This window comes from Copadichromis virginalis, linkage group LG4, assembly GCF_057382275.1.
Source record: "Copadichromis virginalis isolate Kocher_CV1m ecotype Utaka linkage group LG4, C_Virginalis_male_GT1.1, whole genome shotgun sequence".
NCBI lineage: Eukaryota > Metazoa > Chordata > Actinopteri > Cichliformes > Cichlidae > Copadichromis > Copadichromis virginalis.
In genome coordinates, this window is record NC_140621.1 from 11,989,689 (window position 1) to 12,010,196 (window position 20,508).

General features: G+C 42.0%; 1 protein-coding gene across 2 annotated transcripts; it reads left to right on the forward strand.

Moving 5' to 3' along the window:
* Nucleotides 1-8,060: 8,060 nt before the first annotated feature.
* cdc42ep1b (CDC42 effector protein (Rho GTPase binding) 1b) lies at nucleotides 8,061-18,952 on the forward strand. Of its 2 annotated transcripts, XM_085453594.1 has the most exons (5): nucleotides 8,061-8,233; nucleotides 8,847-9,017; nucleotides 12,601-13,116; nucleotides 14,105-14,659; nucleotides 17,519-18,952. In XM_085453594.1, exons 4-5 carry the CDS (start codon nucleotides 14,206-14,208, stop codon nucleotides 18,148-18,150), a joined length of 1,086 nt encoding a protein of 361 aa, XP_085309720.1. In that variant the 5' UTR covers nucleotides 8,061-8,233; nucleotides 8,847-9,017; nucleotides 12,601-13,116; nucleotides 14,105-14,205; the 3' UTR covers nucleotides 18,151-18,952. The 2 variants fall into 2 exon arrangements, with proteins under 2 accessions (XP_085309720.1, XP_085309721.1); XM_085453595.1 differs by lacking the exon at nucleotides 8,847-9,017.
* The last annotated feature ends 1,556 nt before the right edge of the window (nucleotides 18,953-20,508 follow it).

Genomic DNA, 20,508 nt, shown 5'->3' on the forward strand with positions numbered 1-20,508 from the left:
ATGATGTCAGTGTAGCAGAGGCCGGAGGCACTAGATGGCGCTTTCAACCAATGCTTGTCCACACACACACACACACACACACACACACACACACACACACACACACAGCTGTCACGTATAAACTCCGCATTTCACACTTTCCACGGCTGTCAGATGGAAAAATTAGACAGTCTACCTTAGGTTCTCACTGCTGCGTCAAATTGTTAGTTGCCACACAATTGTCATAAAGAAAACACTAGTCATTAACCGCCAGGTGCTACAAGAGTAAAAGGAAAAAAACCCTGCTACCTTTTAAAACTACAGGGGAGACGGTTGTTATTGCAGGAAGCCCTGCCCTGGAGCTCAGCAGGTTAGTCACCAAGACAAGGGACACCTGAGAGAGCATTTTGCCCAAAATACAGTGACGCACAGTTTCATTCTCAGACTTTTTTCAAACTTTTGTTTGGGCTTGTCCTCGGTATCTTCCAAATCTCTTAGTAAATATAGTCTAATGAATCAGGGTTTCAAATAAGTGGGAACCCTGACTCATCCATACAGGAAGAAAAGAGGTAACAAGCCTGTGGAAGGTGTGGAGGTGTGGAAAATCAGTGTGTAGATAGGTGGCAATTACCAGTCATATATAAGGAAGTAGAGGAGCAGTAAAAGACTTTATGACATCTGTGTTCATTTTTCCCTTTAAACTAAATTTAAGTACATCTTTAACATATATGACATAAACAAAACATATGGTTATAAAGCCACCCATAGACTCTTTTCTTTTTCAGGGCAGCTAACACTTAAAGTGGGCTCACTCAGGGATTGTCATGTGAAATGAATCCTTCAGTTACAGTATAATTCAGAGAGGAAATGCAGGGGGCCAGCAGAAGAAGGTTATTTTCCGTCCCCAGTTCTGGGCTTGGGGTCTCTGTGGTCCTGCTGAGAGACAGCGTGGGTTAATGCAGACAGGGGATTGTAAATGAGATACCAAAATATGTATTCATACACCCATACATTACAGGAAGCTAGGTGGGGAAATCAGCTTCCTCCCTCTATTTTCTATCTTCTGGTGTATCATTTTTCTTTGACTTTCAGTTTCACCCGTCTGTACTTATAGGTCAAAAAGTCATATCTTGCCTCTGCCTGTCTGCCTTCCTGACCCCCTCTTTTGTGCTCCCTCTTGCCCACTCTTTTATCTTCTCTATTCTTCCCTTTTCTCTTTCACTTCGCCTTCCTGTCTGTCATCAGCTTTCTTCTTCAGACAGCCCAATCCCTAACTCTCGGTTCAGGCCTTGGCCTGCGGCGTGAGGGAGGGCTGCAGTGAATGAGCATTCCTGTTGTTTCTGAGGTGACAGCGGCACAGAGGAGCCATTGATGACGGCACCGGACCCCACAGTTTGTTCATGCCGGAATGTGTGATATTGTGGAAGTTCAGTCAGACAGAAATAGTCTGCGTAGAGTTCCTACGTTCACTACACATATTTAATTTTTCTTCTCTTTGACTTTTTCTTTTATGAATAAAAAAAAAGTGCATGCTTCAACATCTGAAAAGCAAAATGCACTATCGTGACCACAAGAATGCGGTACTGATCCAACAACTTCAGCTAAAGCAATAAGAACCCAGAACAGAATGAAAACATCTCAAAAATGCTGATTTCTGTTGGGTTCATCTGTGTTGTTCTTCTCCGCTCCTGCTCAGAACACAACAGGCCTGGCTCTTCACCCGGCAGCTGACCCCACCGATGACTCAAGGCTGGCGGCTGCACAGAATCACCCCTTTGTGTCCACAAAGAATGCATCTTTTCTGGCTTTTTTAGAAAACAGAGGCAGAGAAAGCGAGCCGCGGGGGCATGAGTAACGGAGACAGATTTAAATCTGATGACATGTGATTTATGCTTCCTTTGGAGGCAGAAGATTGTGACAGAAGATCCCCTGACTGATCAGGCTGCTGATAAGGGATACTTTAAGATAAAGTTTATAAGTGAGAAATTAATATTAGGTTAATATTAAATGATGTGTAGCAACTATTCCCTACTGGTAAAGAGGAAGATAGATTTGTAAAAAAAAAGCCTGATTAGATTCCCACGACCAAGAAATACACTTGCTTTTCCTCTAATGTGGGAACTCCAGCATAGCTTAATGAGATCTTGTAAATATCCCACAGTTATATGCAATTTCCTGTTTAGCATGGAATCAACATCGATAATCACCAGAACATCAGAGTGAAGGAAGAAATTCTTAGCAAAGCAAACATCATGCCTAGAAAAACAATGTGTGGGATGACATCTGATAACCTTCTTGTTATGGTGGTATTTTTAATTGCCTTAAACTGACCTGCTTTTGTAAAATATTATTATACACAGTGCTGCTCAAAGGTCTTGTGCCACACATCATTTATATTTAGCTTCCAAGGAGCCAGACTTTGTTATACTTTATTCAAGGCGTCTTGAGCAATAGTTCTCTGGGTTTCCTGAAAGTCTGTGACAGTTTTCTTTAGACATTTGCTGCTTTTCACTCATTTTTTTAGTCCAGTCCTTGTACCTGACGTGGCACATCGAGGTTTGTACCAGTGTTGTGTCAACTTATCAAAAATATAACTTTTAGACACTTTGTAATTAGCAGCCTGTTAAAAATAATTTGTTCCCATTTCTTTAGTTGAATTTATGAAAAGTGCTAAAGATAATAGAAATTGAAATATTTCAATTCTCGTCAAAAATGTTGGACACAGAAAAGTACCGTCAGACTTTTATCCAGTATGCAATACAATTTAGAACGTGTCTCATTCGTTTGTCAGCGTGACAGTGATACCAAACACACTACCGGGATAGAAAAACACACAATAAACACTGACATCAGTCATGGATTGGCCTCCCCAGAGGCCGGACCTCAACATTATTAAAGCAACAAAACAAAAGGCAGCCAGCATCTAAAGAAGAGCTTTGATGTCCTTCAAGAAACCTGGAGAACTATTCCTGAAGACTACTTAAAGAACAGAGGTGCCAAATAGATCAAATATTCACTTTCAAGCTCATTAGAATTGTACAAACTCTATGTTTGCATATAGAATAGAATAGAATAGAATAGAATAGAATAGAAAACTTTATTTGTCAATTTCTTCAAATGTACTTGCTATAAACGAAAAATAAACAAATACTTCAGTTCGGTGTGATTTGCTCTGAGCTTTTCACCCGTGCAGCACGTTAACCTACACAAGTGTCTCATTGTTGTTTATTCACCTGACTGTTTGTTAACTGTAAATCTCTGACACAAAGGAATTGAAATTACGTTTCACACTGTCCCATGCGTAGACATTGACAACAATAAAGTGCAGATGCACAACAAAAACAGCCCTAACAATAAGGTAATATTAAATAGGTAACAGGATAGACAAAAAAAAAAAAGTGTTCCAACAGTGTTCCCTGGAAAATAGTATACTAGTCTACTTGAGGTAGTCCCAGGTTGTGGTTGGTAGGGGCATATGTATTTCCATATATTTTTCCTGGCAAAATATAAATGGCGGTTGGCTCTTTTGCCAGTATTGTAGTCACAACACAGTGCATAATCAATTTGGTGTCTCCTTCTTTATACAAATCATGCATTATTGGTCTTGGTCAGGCTGTTTTGCAGCTGCTGGAATGAAAGAAGAGGAAAATGTCTTTGGTTTGTAGTTGGGATTATACAACACAAACGGACGCACACATCTAGAGCTGTGTGAAAGGCAAATATAAACTCTTAATGTACGCTCTAGTAGTAAAAAAAGGTAGTTTAGTCCAAAAGTAACGTCAACCACTAAATGTAACCTTTCCCCCACACTAAAACACGGCATCAATCATCCTTAATTGACCCATTATGCTGCTTAGAGTCTGTTTTCACATTTAGATAAACCAACACAGACAAATATTCGCACACGCACACACAAACATCTTTGTGGTGCCAGTGAAAACTGGCGCCCCGGCCTGCTCCTCTTCCTGTCACTCTCCTTCCAGGGCAGTGAGGTTTGAGTAGAATTACAGGGTGTAACAGGGCTGTCTAAATCTGAGCTTCACCACACATTTGAAATGCAGACACAGACAACTTTACAAACCGCTGCACATCAATTTTCAGATACGCAGTGTTAAAAAGGCATCTTTTGCTATAACCGCATGCTAAAAGTTGCCTTAAAACAGAATCAGGGTTATATAGTAATAAAACCGTCACAATACACATTATATATATTTTTCTGGTCTTTTTGGATTCCACTCGTTTTTCTGAGTATTTAAGCTCACATGTCAACATGCCCGGTGTTATTTTCTGTGGCAGCTCCTGCTTCTGTGCTTTATGTAAAGTTGAAGAGGACAAAAGCAGAGATAGCATATGGGTGTCATTGTTTTCTGTCCAAGGTCAAAGGTTTGACAGATGCCACACCTGCTGCTGGGTCACATACCACTGGCTTTTTCATGTTAACTGGCATCAATGAAACTCACCAACAGGACAATCAACCCTCCTGGAGAGAGTATTAGTTGGGTTAAGTTATTCAGTAAGATTTCAAGAAGCCATCTAGTTGTTGCTCATAATCTTTGACATATCCTTTGTTTTCATATCCAGCTCAGCATCTGGGTGTACGCGCTGAGCAGGAGCAACTATTTCTGTGAGAACAGTGGCTGGTTTCTCACCGGTGCTCCTAGGCACCGTCATCTGTCTCCACAGGCAGACATAAAGGGACAAGAGATTAACTCTTGCTGAGTCTTTGTATCTCTAATGATTCCTCCTGGCTTTTAAAAAGGTCATGCAATATCCCTGCACAAAACTGTGCCCTCACTTACTTATGCTGTTTTCTGTCACTGCAGAAGGTGAGAATCACTGAGCTGGAGTGTGGCTTCCTACAGAGCAAAGTAAAGCTTCATACATGCATGCACACTTTTTAGAAAATTGACAGAGACATGCAGCACACACATGCAAATTGAATTTTTGGACACTATGTGATGCAATGCATTGAAATGTCTTAAGAGATCTCAGTACTCCAGATTCTTGTTTTTCTAAAGCACACTGCAGAAACGCACCAATAATTGTGTGATACCCCACTCATATAAAAGCTCCCCACATTTTAAATCACCATTGTTATTAGGCACATTTTCAGTCTGATCTAAATTTATTTATTTCCTTTAAGACATAAATTAAGGTTCGAAAAGGGCTCAGCCGGGATAATTTGTTGACTTCTTTGTTTTTAACTGGTAGAAACTGGTTGAGGAAAAATGTTTTCTCAGGAACTGGTGAAAAAGCTGCTTTCTTTCCTTCTTTGTGGTTCTTCTTTTTTAAAGTGTTTGTTTGTAAAACTTAACCACAAAACTATGAATTGCACAACCCCATGGCTTTTGCTGAAGAACTAAAGAGCAACGTCCCTGAACGTGGGAGGGGTAGATGTGTGGGTCAAATACTGGAATTTTGCCCTGGACACTGGGGTTCAACTTTAGCTCAAGCCAAATGTCAAGGCTTACCAATTACTCCTCATTATTCTCATATTTTTTCTTTAGCATCACAAACCCATGTTAGAGCATCTCTGGGGCGCATTGCTTTGTGTGAGACTACTAACAGAGATGGCTTTCTAGCAGGAGGTCACAGAAAAAGTCCTGTAATTAACCCTCACAACCTTAAGCCTTTGCGTGTTTTGGTAGTTTTAAATATTTTTATTTATATATAATTTCCTTGACCTCTAAAAAGAACCTGCAAAAGATCTGCATCATCATAAAAAAACATCTGGCTTGCCTCTCTGGGCTTCTCTTGGAGACTTAGTGGATCAACAGCTAAGAGGTAGATTACTTTGCAGGAAGAGTTTAACAAAGTTCTGATGCAAAAATGCTGATGTGATGCAAAAGGTGAGAAACTTTTTGTTGCAAAGTTTCCAGGGAATGATCTCAGTATAATTATAGAATAGAATAAACAGATAATCTGCGTCAGACGTTATTGTCTTAAAAAACACGGCTCTCCTAAATTTAAACCCCGGTATCTAAAAACAAAGTGTTTCAGCATGCGTCTTTGTGTTCATGCCTGTTGTTTTATTGCAGCCTAGAAAGCACTGAGGATTTGCTTTACAATACTCTATTGTCTCCGAGCCAACACTCAGCTTCCTGGCAGGCCTGAATCCATCCAAAACAGGAGCGTAGATCCAGCAAAGACAGAGAGATCAGCTTCTTTTTTGTCCCTTTTAAACCTTCCATATATCACCTTCAGAGTCTTCTACAAACGCACATCTGGGTTTGTGGAGATCAGGAGTCTACCCTGTATCTGGTCTCTCAATCAGGAGCCAAGTGCAAAGTGAAATCACCCTTATATTTAACCATAGCTAATTTGTTTAAATGTGTTTATACTGGATGAGCTCATTACACTGACAGGCCGATGGCGATAGTGAGACGTTAACTGCTAAATGAATTTCAGCATCTGAAAGGAGTTTTAACTTCTTGGCGTCCTCTCTGATTTGCGAGAAAGCCATTTCCTGTGCAGAAAGCCTTCGTCTGTCTGAGACTTCTCATCCTGTTTGACTAGCATTCCTTCCTCTTCACCCCCTTCTCTTTCCTCCTCTTTTTCCCACAAGCTTTGTGTGTGTTTTTTGTGGGTTTTTTTTGGTCAGTTTGTCCTCTTTAATCCATGCTTGAGCCCATTTCTGCCATAGCTTGCTTGTGCAAGAATTCAAAACGTGATCTCAAACACTCCTGAGCAGAGACAATATTTTCAGCACAATAGTTTATGGTGCCTGACTTCCTGTTATTGCTCACTCCCTCTGTCTTCTGTTTCTTTTTTTTTTCCACTGCTCATCAGAGAGCCTGTGATACTTGTCAGTGGGAGCTGCTCAACCACTCAGATTAACACAGCAGTGATGAAACCTTGTCTCGTATCCGTCCGCAGTACCGTCTCCCTTCATCACATCTGCTTCTCTTCAAGCGCCTCCCCTTTACCAACTTCATCTGAGCTATCAGCTTCTCTCCCACAATCCCCCCTTTTTTATCTTGCTCTTTAACATTTGCAATGAGATCGTATTTTGCAGGTTTCAAAATGATTTTTCATTGTCATATATACATCATAAGGTAATCAGATCAGACATCTGGGCTTCTGTTTATCCAGTCAAATCTTTAGACTTTTCTTTTTTTTTCATTTCTGGGACTACAACAGCTGGTGTGAGTGATAAGTAGGCATTAGTGGACCTACGGGGATAATTTAACCTCTGAATCTCAGTTTAAAAGAGCAAAACTAGTGAGAATAAGAAGCACCAAAACTCTTCTAAAAAGTCATATTAAAGAGTTTGATGGATGTCAACTGAAGCAAAGGTTTAACAGATTTAAAGTAAAGAATTATTCTGTGTCTGCTGTGGATATATGTGTGAGATATGTGCTTTGTTAAAGAGCTGTTCACACAGATATCCCACACAATCACACACCTACCTGCAAACAGATAGTTGCATGCCCACATAAGCTTGGCCACGAGTGTATTTTTTCTCCTCAAAAAGCCACAAACCCACAGATGACATCTATGCAGATATGAGGAAATCTGAATAAAGGTCTGGGCGTGTGCATGTGTCTGTGTATTTGCTGCACATATCAGGTCATGTTTTTGATAAAGAGTTACTGCTTCCTGCCCAAAGGCAGGGCCAAAGATGCAGATGAGTTCAGACAGGAAGTAAATGCACATTAAAAAAAATAAAATAAACAAGAGCAAAACTTCTAGACATGTGCTCATATTTATAAGTATAACCTCACAGTGGCTGGACAGTGTGGGTACGGCCACTATAGTTTCTTATTAAAGCCTCCAGCCCTCCATGAGGCTCACACCTGCCTGTGACTGTGTCAGCTATTTCTGCTGTTTGAGTCGTTCTGCTTTATCACAAGCCTGATGAACAGATCTGCACGTTGTTCACACTCTTTCTTCTTTTCATTCCTCTTATGTTGAGTTAATGTTGATCCTTCTCGGTCAGGTTTTAGCTTTGCATTGCTTCACCTATAACATACATGCATAAGGCAGGGTTTCACACTTCCGAGGTCCTCCTACCACCTCCACCCACACCCTTCTTTCTCTCTCTCTCCTCTTCCTCCCCATCCCCTTCCAGTTCACTTGCCAGCAGCAGCAGCAGCACCAGCACGGATCCGCTACGCTGCTGCGGTGCACTGATGTCCCAGCAGAAACTTACGGTGCACGCCGCAAACCGAGCAGGATGAAAACGAAAATAGATGGTAACCTCGAATTTTTTTAGAATCCGCTCTCTGCGTTTTTTTCCCTTCTTTTCTCTAAGGTAAGATTAATCGAGGGAGTTTGTTAATGGCTTTGTGCATGTGGCTTGAAATTTACCGAGAACTGCTAATGAGCCTGCGATAAGAACAGCAAAAGTTATAGCCGAGGTGCAGTTACGCGGTCTGAATAAAGTGTTCCTATGAATTTACGCTCCAGTGTGTGCGTTTTTAGGCATGCATTCAGTGTATGAGAAGAACAGCATGGAGCTGTTTCACTTTTGCGTCTTATTCAGTTGTAATAACCTGTTACACGCCTTTGTTCCAATGACAGAGTCCGTTTGTCTCTGCAAAGTAACAAAGAAACAAACAAAAAGCGCTATCCAAGCTTCACACCGTTCATATATTGCAGGTGTATCAATCCAAATGCAGCATCATTGTTCAGTAAACGTCTCTCTGTATCCCCGAGCTTGTCAGTCACTTCATTTGAAGTGACTTTTTGCGTAACTTTTTCTGTACATCCTCTTTAACAGCGTCACTTCCCACAAACTCAGAGGTGGTTTGTGTTTTTAATCAAATTAAAACAGAAGTGACTGTAAAGCCCTTAACGTGCACTGAGGTGGTGAGATTTTGTTTGGTTTAAGCGTTTTAAATCAATTGGTTGGTGTTCTCCTCCAGCTGAGCCACAGAACAACTGTCCCAGATTTGTGCCAGGTCTCAGATCACTGGGCTGGCAGCCTGTCAGGGAGCTGGCGTCACTGTTAGAGAGGCTGCCCTTCAACCATCTAAACAACTGGAGTCCTTTCAGAGGCTTGGGCCTGTGTTAATCGCTGACCTCTCTTGAGGATGGTGAGTGAACGAGGACAATGAACTAAACATGCTTTATGTGCTTAATAATTACTCCTTTAAACTGCCAGTTTAATATTTCATCAACTGCACCTTCTCATTGTGTTTGCTTGATGGAAGTTTGGCAGATTTCATTATAGCCTTTGTCAGGCGATGCTCTCAAAGAGAATCAGACGTGTTTGCACGTAACTGTTGCCGGGCCTTGTTTCCCCAGAGTTTTGTTGACCCAAGTCCCAAACATAAAAAAAGGAATTCATGAAACTAGTGACAGATGGCGAGTGTTAAACAAGGCCACAGTGACTGATGTGTTTGCTTACCCTGCAGTTGTTTTGCAGTGCTTTCCTCACAGTATTTGTGCACTAAAAAATAAGTTAGTGAACCCGTCGGGGAGTGTTAGTGTTGTTATCTTCAGTGTTTCTGCACAAGTTTTGTTGACTCAAGAGAACATCAAGGTACGCGACAGAGGAAGGAAAAGAAAGGTCATATACAAGTGAGCGCTTCCATGTACGCACTGTGATATCAGTTGAATCAGCGTAAACCCAGATGTCACACCTCTCAGTCATCACTGACAGAGTCAAATCATGTATAGTGCTCTTGAACGTGTGCAGCACAGACACCCTCATGGCAGGCCGTGAAGTGCATTGCCACGTTGCAGCAGTCGATCCTTGTAAAGTGAGCGCATGCTGTATTTTTGAGCTGTGTGTAATGGTCAGGGTGCTCTGACCTCAACCGCAGTTTGCTGGTGCAGTGCTCTAAGAGGACGACGGCCCTCCGGTCCAGGGGAGGAAGCAACTTCAGAGCTGATCCACTCTGACTCAGCCTTGCATCTCCATATAAGTCTACATGCGACCATGTTTCGCTGCCAGCCTCTCAGATGTCTCCAGAGCCCATTTTTGCAGTTTGTGGGTCTGTGGTACCAGATGTTTAACTAACGCGGTAATTCCACTTGCAGCTGGGTGACTGACAGAGACAGGAAGCATGTTTGACAGTGTGTGTGTTTTTGTGACATAGGGAAAGACAGAGACAAAGGACAGTGAGATTAATTAAAGTGAAAGCCTAAAATAGAAGCCGAGGGGGACACACACTTAAAGACGGAGGTATAAATGTGCTTCTCATCAGCGTCCCCAGATCCTTTATTTGATGCACATAATTGATGGCGTCCGGTCTGCTCTCCCAGCTGCACGCTGTTCCCATTACACTTTTCAGACCTGCATGTTTGCCACTGTGTCTGCAATCAGCCCGGCCGCTCATGTGAAACAGGTTTGTTTACGGATGCCCGCAGGTTCAATTTAGGGATAATTAGCATGTTTAGCACATCTAAACGTCTTTCTGTGTGTTCCTAACAAGGCCAATTGTAGGACTGAAGTTTCCAAACTGAGTTTATGTGCCGGAATTACACTTAATTTTACATGGAGAGCTGAGCTGAATTACTGCTCACAAAGTCACAAGAGGGGAGGGGGAAGAAGATTATATAAAAGTCTGTTATGTACCTAGAAGAATTTGGCAGCTAGAAGAGCTGGAGAAACATAATAGCTGCACCATGAGAAGCTGTGATTGATTAACACACTTAGTAGTAATAATTCAAGGAGACTTTGTCCCTGTGTTTGCTTTTCGTTTGCGTCGATAGCGATTCATATGGTCCTTGTCAAACATCGCTAGGAACCTGAGTGAGTGCAGCACCGAGTTTGAGGCCAGTTCTACCAGTGCTTCTTATATGTACGCGAAAAGTTGTTCCATGATGCCAGTGTTTATGCAGCGTTTACTCTAGAGCAGGGGTGTGCAATTAATTTTGCCAAACGGGCCTCATGTGGAACTGGGACTGTTGTGGATGGCTGCACCAAAAATGCTTACATAGAGATAAAATTCATAATAAGCAGAATATTGAGGCAGCTATGACTGTGAATTGGGGCTATGTAAATAAAATTGAATTGAATTGAATTGAGTTCATTGATGCAGCCCTCCACAACAGTCCCAGTTTCTAATGTGGTTAACTTGGAAAAGTTAACACTCCAACCCTGCCCTAGAGTGACTGCTAGCTGCTCCACTCTGTGTGTAGTGGGAGGGGCACATAGAAACACAGGTGCACATTTGTTTAGTTATCTTTGCGATAATTGACATTAAATAATTGCCAAGCTTCTTACTTCTAAATTTAACCATCAGAACAAATTGACAAAATTGTTAACTTAACCCCGGCCTAGTTCTAAACCCAAACCTAAAACTTAGTCCGAATTCTCAAAAAGTCTTTTTCAATGGGTGTAGAAAGTGAGGACAGGCCATAAAGTTGTCTTTTTTTAAATGTCATTACTCTGCTCCCCACAAAGAAAGCTGGACATGTTTGGATCAGCAGTTTTTAGAAAGCTGCAAACCATTCTGCCTGTTCTACACAGCAACATGTTGAAGCCACAATCACACAGACACAAGCATTTACTGCAGCGACTGAATCTTCCTAACGTCCCTGTTTTCAAAACTGCACGTGATGTGTTTATGGGACATCTGTAAATTTTAGCTCCAAAAACACAAGTTGCACTCTGCCTGAAAGGGTGCTCCACTCGTTCATATGTAATACTAATGTGTTAGGAAATAGGAATAAAAACAAAAAGCTAGTCATATTTTTTATTTTAATTGAAGGAATTCAAAAGTTGGGGATTTAATCTAAAACTCCCAACAGCACAAAGCAGTTTCCAATCCAACTCTTTCCAAGGCTGGTGTTGTCATCTACACTGCATGTTTGCCTCTGAGGTTAATGGTTATCTGTCACTCACCTTCTTGTGCTGCACAGGCCCAAATCACTAAAGCTAAGTATTATTAAGCTGAGCTGAGAGATCAGAAGTGGTCAAATCCCCAGACTTTCCCTCTTCTTGTATGAATGGATATTGGCTCTTTCTGCAAATATGTCCACTTTTTCCTCTGATTTCTTTCCCTTCTTCAGGTCAGTAAATGTTATCTGTTTCAAAATCTTTGTGCTGGAACTCTATCAGTAACCAAAAATGAATAGAAAGCGATCTTAGTTCATACCTATGCCCAGCAAGCGTGGTGCCATCATCTTACTTAAGTTCTTAGATCACACTTCCAGATTGGCCTGGCAGCAGCCTCGGCTAGTAACTCCTGCAGCCTGTGCTGTTAATCCATCGCTAGCTGTGTTGTTGAAAGGTCTCGTGTTTGGAGATTACTAGTGCTCCTTTTGCCTTGGGTTCATTCGTTCAGCAGGAAGGAAGACAGTCCTCTAAGTGTGTCCAGGAAAAACAGAACCTGGGGACCTTCGGATGTTTTTGGAGAGTCGTTTATTCAAAGAGCTGATTATTTCCCCACCTGTCGAGTCACTGCTTCAACATTAAACTAAATCAGATTCTAAACTACAAAAGTGTGTAAAGGGTAAGGAGGTGAGTCTAAGTACACACAGAAGACCTCTGTAAGCTCCCCGTCAGGTTTTATTTGTCAAGTTCGGTCACAGACTTCCCAGCAAATAATCCCAGCAGTGCAACATATTAGAGCTCTGATGCATTTATGTCTGCCTGAAAACTCCTTGTTTAGGGTTTGGTCTTGCGTGTAACTCTCATCTCTCTCCTTTTTTCTCCCTAATCTTTAGCTTGCCCCATGTGAACTGAATGAAAACCTACCTGGCAAACACTGAAGTCCTAAGTGGATTGAAGAAGGCTAGTAAGGGAGTCCGAGAGGGAGGGAAGACAGAAGGGATTAGCAGCTAATCCAGTGCACGGACAATCCTGAAGGAGCTTTATCGTTCTCCCAGAACGATGCAGACGAAACAGTTACTGGATTACACCGCTTAACTTTATTGCCCTTTCCAAGAGCGCATCAGCCTTCTTCTTTTGCTCTGATTGCTTTCGTTGGCTCTCAAAAGGTTTTACCTCTTGGGTGCACAGGGAACAGGGAACAGAGGACAAAGAAGCCGGGCGACAAGGCCTGGGGACAGGATGTCCTGTGGACAGTGTGGTGCCACACATGGATAAATCTTTTCAGCGGTAGACTGTGCATGGCAGCGGACGCTCTGTTTTTTGTTTGCTCGGACACTAAGGAAGACAAGTGGAGAACAGCGCAGTGGATAAGACACTTAAGACCCTCTCAGAACAAACACTTAATGCCAGTAAGCAATATCGGAAATGCAGCAGTGTTAAATTTCAGCTGTATTTTTTGAGTCTTTACAGAAAGTACCTGAAAGCTTGTGAACCTCAAGCAAGATAAAGCTCACTGACCAATAAAAGCAAAAGACTGACAATTTCCATTCAGTGATTCAGGATGCATGCATTTCATCACTGCTTGCCCCGTGTGCATGCAATGTTCATGGGTTGCTAAAGTGCGGTTAGAAACCACAGAGACCTGAGTAACACCTCAGGCACACACTCAAGTGTTTGTCTCAAATTTAGGCTAATTTAGGCTATCAGCAATAGTGAGAAGAGAAAGTACGTCAAGTGAAGGAATGTAGTAATATTTCTGTTATACCCTTTAATGTCTGCTGTTTGTTTCTGTGTAAAAGCCTCATAAAAGGGAAATTAAGCACACCTTCATAAGACTTCCTGGTGACACAATTCTCTTAATGTGTGCAAGCAAAATTTAAGTTCTTCAAGAGTAAACAAAGGATTAAATTAAGTGAAAGCACTATAAAAACCAGCCTGGTTTATTGTTTTCAAACAGCTGTCTGACAGCTGAGTGTCCTTTCAGCTGTGAAGTGATTTTCTTTTCTTAATTTGCTGAATAACTACTCAGTCAGCCTTATGCTCTCAGGCTGAGGTAACCAGAGGAAGCGTGGTTTGACGTTTATCTTTGTTATTTTGTCATCACCGAAATCTACAGTTGCGCAGTAGAAGTACGTTTGGTCATTTTGGACAAAAGCAGCGGTGAATGAGTGGAGACAGAGAGGGTGAAATAGACGGGGATGGCTCTACATTCATTTTGGCATCTTAGAGTGGAGATGTAAAAGGACGCCGGGGGCAGGCAGTGGATGAATAGCTGGCTGTGACTGTATTGAGAATTGATTATACACACATTCTCTGCTGACTGAACGACCACATATTTCTGTTCTCTCTCCTCGCTGTCCAGGCTTTTCAATTTTTCCTTCTTTTTTTTTTTTCCAGTGGACCCCAAACTGGATTTCAGACTTGACTGACGTGTAATCAGAGTCCAGGCGTTTCCATTCAAATTTTAAAGGGAAATTACGCAACTTTTCTTTGCCACTATGAGTCTTGGAAAGCTGCCAGGGATTAAAGGCCTTGTGTCTGGCTCTCAAGGGAAACGTCGCTTCAAGAGCGACCTCTCTGTGGACATGATCAGCCCACCGCTGGGAGATTTCCGCCACACCATGCACGTCGGTCGTGGCGGAGATGTGTTTGGCGACACTTCCTTCCTCAGCAACTACGGAGGCATCAGGGAGCCAGGAAGTCCAGACTCAGCGAGCAGCTCCAAAACAACAGGATTCTTCACACGCACCTTTCGGCATGTGCGCAAGACTTCTGGTCCGCGGCCACGAGGGGGTTCTCGCGATTTGTCTTCCCCGCCGCCAGATATCTCACCTATCATCAAGAATGCGATCTCCTTGCCCCAGCTGAACATAGACTCATCTAATGGGTGCCTGCAGAGGGTGCTGTTCCCCAGCTCCATCAGCTCAACAGATGATTCCTTCTGCACATATGGTGAGATAATACAGATAAACACTTCCAGCATGGGACTGGACTTATGTAAAGCATCTTAGCGGTGAGATTATCGTCATTAAAAGTGAGCAGAGAAAATGTAGAGGCGGCGATCATACGCAAATATAACGGTTTATTAAGAAGGCAGCAGCGTGTTATCTGAAAGAGTGTCACACGAGCTACGGCGGCACAGATTAATCGACTTCGAGCACAGACTGCGTGCGCTCGTGTTGACAGTGGGACTGCACAGTTGGCTGAAAAGGTCAAAGGTCACAATATAAGCCATTAGAAGCACTATCCATTTACAAATTGCTTGTTCCTGTTACGTCAGATAAACCTGTGAGGTTGTGACAGAAGCTTATTTTGAAACTTATTTCTGAAACCTCACAAATAAACCCAGCAAGATAACCAGAATTGTTACCTCTTATAATAATGAATATACTTTAGTCTTCAGCCCCTCCTTTATCTCACACACATTCTTGATCTTTTTAGTTTTTATTATCCTACAGAGGCTACAGAGGCTAGACTACATGTGTCAAAACATGCCTACGAACATTGCCTTGACATTTGAAGGTTTTGAGCGATTAAATGCCAAAAGGCACAGTATTCATAAAATAACAGGTGGAAACAAAATTAAAAGTTAATACATCATAGAATTAAAGATCAAACAGAGCAGGGAAGCTTTAAAAGAGAGAATTCCAAAGAAAAAAGCTCCACAAAAGTTTGTGGTGGTCAGAGGAGCAGGTGGTTTAAAGAGATCAACAGAGGGATCCCATGAGTATATAAAGGAGGGGAAGTGTGCAGAACATCAGAGAGAAAATAGGAATGGAGGTGCGATGCTATGGTGAGACTTTAAAGTAAGAAGCAGAATCTTAGACTGAGTGTGGTATTTTACAGGAAGTCGGTGAAGCTGTTAAAGGACTGGAATAATTAGTTCTATGAACGATGTTTTTGTATTGACACCAGCAGATGCATATTTTTAATCCTTTGAACTCTGTAGAGAAGTTTGTGTGGTCAGCCAGAGAGGATAGAACTACAAAAAACAATACAATATGTAACCAGAGCATGTTTTAGAGTAGCAGTGCTGTTAGCTGTGTGGATAGAGAATACCACATTTGTCCAGTCAGACGGACTGAATGTCGAAAAACTGCATCCTGTTGCTGAAATTGTAGTTATTATTTTTTACGACACATCAGCATCGTCTGGTTTTTTTTTGTACTTGGTCTGACATTTGACATTTGACAGCCTTGATAAATGTGGAACTCGTGGTTTCGCCTCACCTCACATGGGACAAAGTTTTCTATTGTAGCATAAGAATGATTAGTATTGGCAGGAGGGGCACAAACCAAGGTGATTATATGAGTTTGACGTCATGATCTTCTAGTCTTTTAGAAGCTTTCCAATGCCACATTAACATCACAGCCAATTTGTTGTTGAGATAGAAGTTCCTGCAAAAGGTATTTATATAGAAAATTAAATGTGATGCTCCAAAATAACCAGGCAGCGAGCCAGTATCTAAGCCATGCTGTCATATTCAAGATGAACTATGTTCTTCAAATTCAAACTGTTACTATGATACAATTTCTCATTGTCGTCTGAGCTCACTCTCCAGCAGACTTTGACTATAAATACAGAGGGTGAGGTTGCCCTTCTTTCAGCACCATTCCCACATTCCTCCAGGACAACCGGTAAACACGCTGGCATCTTCTGAATCATTTGGAATCACCAAGGCAACCCCTGTACACAATTAGGCCCATAAACACACACACTTACACATACACACAGCTGGTTTGGAAGAAAGAGAAAGACTCGCAGGGCTTTTCCTGTCATCTCTGTGTGCGTGTGCCTCAGTGAACGCCATAAACACACCATTCATTATATCTGCTGAGTGTTCAGAGCTTATCAGGCAGCGGTCTGCAGTGTGGAGACTGGAAATCCCCTTTTGCTCTCCAGATTTATTACCCACCTCATAAGGAATGCACACAAAGTTGATGATGTAAGCCATCAGAGAGAGAGTCAGTGAGCTAAGGCACGAGCTTTTTCTTATCAGTCTTGAATTCGCCCTCTGTTGTCATTTGCAAATATAGTTTTTTCACTGATGCTCTGCAGTCTGGATTTTTTTCTTAAACATTATTTCTCAAATTTTTACACATATAATTTAAAACTAAATCAATCAAACATCACCAGCACTTCACTAACGTTGCTGGACTTCCATTATAAAACATTTAACACCCTTCACTGCTCTTGCATTTCTGCTGACTGACAGTTAACAGTAAGTGATGGTGACACTAATTCACAGTGTTTACGACGGCGTGAGTTATCGTTGGTTAGGCACCGTGGAGCCTGACATTACCAGTGGGTTGTTACATGCTGCCCCCTTCTGGTCAGAGAGCTAAACTGCAGAACATAACCTCCAGCTCACACAAGAATTAAAGCTTATTATTATTTTTTTTAACATACAGGCATTATTCTTTTTCTGATCGTGATATTCAGACTGCAAAGATAATTGTTTTTGAAGTAACTCAAAAAGTGTAAAAAGCAGCGAGGATCTGTCCTCACCTCACATGTGCATACATGGAAAGCTGGAGGCAGGACCAGCAGCAGAAGACCAACAGACTGATCAGAGTAGAGAGCAGATATGACACTGATCAGTATATGGCACTGCAGGGAGGAGCTGGAGGGGAGATGTGTTATAAAGCAGCTTGTAGTAATTGTAGGCAGATATAAGCAACTTAAGCAACATGTGGTCATTTCATGATCAGCTGAGGTTCAGCCTATGTTTGTTCTTGTTCGCAGATCAAAAAAAGGATTCGTTTGATTTGGTAATATAATTAATTCACATCTTTTTGTCTTTGTTTGCAGGTCTGCAGTCTGGGTTTGTCACTCTGCCGCGCCTCTCCCGCATCGACAGACAATTCCATGATGGAAACGCGCAGAAAGGCTCGGCACCAGACAGTGGCAGGCTAACACGTACGCGCTCGGACTCCCTCACTTCCTTCACTGTGGACCTCGGCCCTTCTCTCATGGCTGAGGTCTTGGGCTTGATTGACGACCCCAACCGCCTTCGGATATCCAATCACAGCCAAGAGGCAGGGGAGGAAGAGCAGGGTGAGGAGGGAGACGACAACAGCTCGCTAACAGAGACGCCCGTGCAGACCCCTCTAGTCACCTCACCTGACCTTTCCGTGTGCAGCGGGTCAATCGGGCAGGACACAAACAACAGGCGGTGCTCTGGTACGTCTGATTTGACAGAGGAGGAGGACAGGAAGTCTGTAAGGACACCGGATGCGTCCGCTCGGTCCCCTCATAGATCGGAGCCTGTCATGGAGGCAGAAAGGTTCCAGAAGGCTGCTGACGTGCTGTCCCGCCACTACGGTGGAGGATCCTTCACGAAGGGAGTGAGGAGGAGCAGTAGCGGTACAAACCAATCTATTTCCCAAAGCCGCGAAGCGTCTCACGAATTAAGTGAAGAAGAGGAGGAGATAAAAGTATAGATGTCAAAACTCTGAAACTGTCCAGCGACCTGGGTTCACGAGGGAGGAACGTGTGACTTTCTGTTCCTCAGAAACATCCTTCATCCTTTACACATGCATATACACGGAAATAACTGACCAGTACTCAGTCATGATGCCAGACTTCCCCCCTCTTCCTGGACAACACTGCTGTTGTGATATTAAACTGTCTATTTATTTGTTGCTTTTCAGTATACAGACAACTAACACTATGTAGTCATGATGTTCTGAAGCAAATTAAAAGAACAATAAAGAGTTCGCAGGGCTGAGGTGTCAAAGGGAAGCTGGGATTTAAAGGAACAAAGTAGCTGCATTATGTTTCAATATTAACACATTACAGTCCCTGTAAATAAATTTAACAGAAGGGATTGTTTTGTTTTTATTTTGTTTTTTTACAGGTTCAATTCTAATACTAATCCAAAGTCTATATGATGACCTCCTGTAACAACTATAATACTCAGTAAACATGTATCAGTGTTAGACTCGATGTTGAATAAAGTGTGGGCTGGTGTAATAAAAGACTGATTTAAAACATGAAATATCTGCTTACATTATCCATTAATGATGTAATCCCACTCCCACTATTAGTCTGTCCTCTGGATTTCCTTATCTTAATGTTTTACTGCAAACATAAAACGTGGCTGATCCTGATACAATGCAGCTCAGTCTACTGTGATCCTGCCTCATAGACTCTGATTGGCTCTGTGAACAGTCATGAGTCAGACTGTAAATCACTTTGACTCATGACCTACTTTGAGAGGGGATGGTCTGCACCACTACAGTGGCCGGAGTCAGCTTATTTACAAGTCCTGTTTAAATGTGATAAAGTGCTGCACAACGTCAGACATCGGTGATAATAAATAAGAAACTCTGAGAAGTGTTTCAGCTGTGCACCCTGCCTCATATACACTAAAGGTGACAACGCTTCTACAAAAGAAGTGTGTCTGAATTAGAGGGAGACAGGTGGAAACAGAACATGCAAGGAGCAGAGATAGTTAAGGCAGAGGAGTTTAAATACAACCATCCAAAGAAATGGTCAGTGCACAAGAGAGGTGAAGAAGAGAGAGCAGGCAGGGTGGAGCAGGTGGAGACCTGTGTTAGGGATGATGTGTGACAGAATGATAGCAGAAAGAGTGAAAGCAAAGGTTTATAAGATGAGAGTAAGATCTGCTGTGATGCTTGGTTTGGACACAGTGGCACTAACAAAAAGACAGGAGGCAAAACTAAAGACATGAAGAAGAAGAAAAACAAGAAAAAAAAACACCTGTGCATCCTTGATAATAACTCCTCCACAAACCTCCTCTTTTATCTATCTTCCAGATTAATTTTAGGAACTGATACATCCTTCAAGGTTGTGTACTAAGCCTGACTTCTGGTCTGGTTTTTATTTGGAAGAAGTAATGTTGAGGCTGCTGCAGCCTCTCTTGGTAAACCGTAATGGAGCTGCATGTCCGGCAACTTCATTGTATGCATTAATTAACAATCATAATCTCTTAATCTCTCAATTTTCATTTATTTGAAAACAGTTTATGATTTTTTGTCACTTAAGTAAATGTTTAATAGTGAATGTAGTAGACCGATTCTTTGGGTTCAGTCATGTCTTCGACAACTCTGTGTTCACCACGCTTGTTGCAAAGACGTGCAAAAGCACACCTGAAAATGTGTGCGCAAAACTGAATTTAAGACGAATCCCTCAAAAACAGCAAAGCTCTGCAGCTGCACAGGTCATGTGGTGATAGAATAAATACACTGGTATGTGTAAGTACATTTTTTTTGTCAGCAAGCGAGCTAAAATGTATTTCGCTGCCAAATGGAGATTATCAGTGTGATTAAATGAGTTTGTTAGGCCAGCTAGAAGCCTGCTGGACACTCCTAGGTGAGGTGTTTCAGATATGTCCCATCAGGAGGAGCCGCTGAGTTAGAACTGTTACATCTTTTGGCTGGCTTGCGAAATGCTTTGGGAGCATCAGTAGCATCAGGAGCATGAGTAAGACCAAATTTTCACTCGGTGCTACCTCAACACTCAGCATAACTGCTGTTACAGTCTGATGTGCTTGCTTTGCCTACAAATATAACAATGACAACCCTCAGATCAATGTATTTTCTAAAACTACCTTACATAATAACCAGTAAATAGCCGAGCCTTCGTTTAGTTCAGATTAAACATACTATGAAGAACAAAATGGGACATCATTGAGAGCCGCATTTCTTCATGGGAGACTTCATTTACTCACTCATACACACATGAATCTTTTTCAGGAGGGTTCCAACCATTAAAGACAAACTGGAGCTACAATCCGTGTTGTGTACCAACTTGAAACCATTTGTGGTTGATTTTAT

What these genes read in the sequence shown, in the direction of transcription:
- cdc42ep1b (XM_085453594.1), top strand. Translation starts at nt 14,206, where the DNA reads ATGAGTCTTGGAAAGCTGCCAGGGATTAAAGGCCTTGTGTCTGGCTCT. An exon ending in TGATTCCTTCTGCACATATG is followed by an intron (nt 14,660 to 17,518) that starts GTGAGATAATAC and finishes CTTTGTTTGCAG; the next exon opens with GTCTGCAGTCTGGGTTTGTC.